This window comes from Limulus polyphemus, unplaced genomic scaffold (genome assembly GCF_000517525.1).
Source record: "Limulus polyphemus unplaced genomic scaffold, Limulus_polyphemus-2.1.2 Scaffold2060, whole genome shotgun sequence".
NCBI lineage: Eukaryota > Metazoa > Arthropoda > Merostomata > Xiphosura > Limulidae > Limulus > Limulus polyphemus.
Genome location: NW_013667670.1, coordinates 75,762 through 78,522, shown reverse-complemented (window position 1 = coordinate 78,522; position 2,761 = coordinate 75,762). Strand labels below are relative to the sequence as shown.

At 29.0% G+C, this 2,761-nt stretch overlaps 1 protein-coding gene across 1 annotated transcript in view; it reads right to left on the bottom strand.

The window, feature by feature from the left end:
* Positions 1-2,034, bottom strand: part of LOC106465817 (serine/threonine-protein kinase unc-51-like) — a 93,458-nt gene extending 91,424 nt beyond the window's left edge. The window contains exon 1 of the mRNA XM_022393765.1: positions 1,717-2,034. Within this exon, the coding sequence (XP_022249473.1) occupies positions 1,717-1,806 (90 nt within the window). The 5' untranslated portion in view covers positions 1,807-2,034. The remainder of the gene's footprint in view (positions 1-1,716) is intronic.
* Between the last annotated feature and the right edge of the window lie 727 nt (positions 2,035-2,761).

Below are 2,761 nucleotides of genomic sequence, written 5' to 3'. Positions count from 1 at the left end.
AATCTTGAGAGTTTTTAATGTCCTCTTACCCTTAACAATGGCTCTCTTAACCTGTTTTGTTAATATACACAATATAATATGGGGTTTCTTGTTTGTTTTTGGAAGTGAGAGTAAAAATTTCTTGCAACAGAGTGGTGTCAGTGGAATATTTCCTAGTTTTAAAATTTTCAACCATAGGATGCAAAACTTTTTAAATTAAAAGAGAAGTACAATCAATATATTTCAAACTACTTGAAGAATCGTAACAGTGCGAGTTCTGGAATCAAGACCTGGTAAGAGTAAAGTCTTTAAAAAATTTTGAACTTCTTGGTTAGAGCTTGTTTTGGAATAGTTTACCTGAGATAATGGATTATGCTAACTTATTGAATTTATTCAAGTTTTTTTAATGTTCAAAGAATTATTATCATCAAATTATAATCTTGTCCACCCTAATTATAAAAAAAAACTACTATTTTAACAAACAAACTAAAAGGTTAATCCACTAGCTATTACTAGCAGGAATCTCTTTTTTTAACCATTCAAATGTTTCGACTGTCATTATCTTAACAGGATAAATTGTGAGCCAGATATTTTTGTTTTAGTTAGTGGATATATTTAGATATTTTGAAAGTTTGATTGAGGATTTTATATACATGTCTCCTGTATCTGCTTGCATTTGAATAATCTTGAATATATTATTTATCTACACATAATATTTAGCATACAAAAGTAGGTTTAATGATGTTAAGCCTATTTAAATCTTGTTAATTTCACACTGCATTCTAGTAACTTAACCATTCTAAAGTCTTTCAATACATTTCATAAAATTTTAAAATACTAGTAATATTTCTAGATGCCTAGAGAAATTAACTTTAAAGACAGTATCACTATTTTGAAGAAATGCTAAGCCTTATGGACACAGACTACAATACTGTATTTAGTATTATGGTCTTTATTAATATAATAATTAAAATATCAAATAAATGAGGTTATTATAATGACAAAAAATTAAGCTTTTTTAATGAAAAAAGGTTTGATATGACTATACATATAGTGTTCAAGATAAACAGAGATTTAAACAGTTTTTTCTGAAGTCTATTTGAGTGTGTGTAGTGAATGTGGGCTATGTAAGTAGGTTTTAAGCAATTTTTGATGTCCATTAATGCAAAGCTTATATAACAGTCATATTCCACTTTTAAAGAAACTCACAGACAAAGTAACGTATGATTTACAATAGGTACTGTGAAAGTTAATTGATACCTAGTGTCTTATGATTTTTAACTAATGGAATTTTTTTTTTTCCAAAACTAAAAACACACGAAATGACACACCTTTTACAAGTTAGTAACAAAATAAGGCAAGTTATATTATTTCATTTAATTCCCTTCAAACTGAATTTGGTAATAACTTGATAGGCCTATATCATATATGATCAAACATATTGATACAAATTACTGCGGACAAAAACAAAATGTCGTAATACAAAAGTATAACTATAAGCAAACGATGCACATGCAAGCACACAATTTCAATGCTTTCATGTAAAATAAAAAAATTCAAAAGTTCAAAACAATAAAGTAAAATGCCAGCGGTAAAAGTATTACTAATACTAATGCTACTCCCTGGCTCTAGGTTATTTCTTTTTCAACTGAATTAGTTAGATTTGAAAATGTTTATAATAGTTTTATTACCTAAACCAGACCTTTACATTACTTATAATTTAATGAATATATTTACCATTTTACATCTTCCTTTAAATACAACAGCAAATGCTCCATGCCCTATAAGGTCCTTTGTATTGTACTCGTAGTCTCCTACAGTCTCCATGACTTTGTCTTTGTTTTCCAAATCTTTACATGTATAAGTTAACTAAGTTTACTTTAAGTTAAAGTTTAACATTTGTAATGTTTAGATGATGCTACTCAGTTAAGGCTAAATTACTAAAAACTGAAATACTACGCTTCTCAGCTACAGTGCCAAAGAACAGAATGAACCTTTTTCGTTCCATGTTTACATGTTCCCTATGACAACTGCAACTATACTAAACAGGATGCTCGAGTTTATCTCTAAACTATTGCCTGGCACTCGCATCAGCTGTTTTGAGCATGTCTATAATCCAAACATATATAAACGCCATCGGTTGACAGTATTTAGTACTAAAATTCATGACATTCAGTGATCCTTTTGCCATCTTCTCGGCTTATTCAATTTTACTAAGAATTTTCGTCAGATCTTCCAGATTTTTCATTTCATACATAATCCTAAATTAACGAGTTGCAAAATGTAAAGCACTTCTTTCGTAGCATTTATTTAAATATTTATGTACAAACATCATAACACAACAGTCAACTGTTTAAAAAAATAATTAATGCCCCTCTTAGTTTCAATACGGTATTCTCAGACTAGGATAAATTTTTCTAGAACTAGCAAGTCAAAATATCAATGATTTATTGGACGTGATAAGGAGCATGCTTCATTTAATAAAGCGCTGAATAACTGAAATTGTGAGAAAAGGGGTAAACCAACCGAACCCAATAAACAAATAATGTGGTTTAACAAATTGTGTACTTGGCTTATCGATTAATTGTCTCTGACCTGTTTACATTTCAGTTTCTACAATCCATACAATCATCTGGTTAAAAATGATTTAATATAATCTACAGAGGCTTATGGGCTGAAATATTGAATTTTGCACTACAGTAAGGTCTTGCCCGCGCTTATCATATGTTACTTAAAAGTTTTTGTTATTTCTTAGAGAAAAATTTACATTTGTTAATCAATT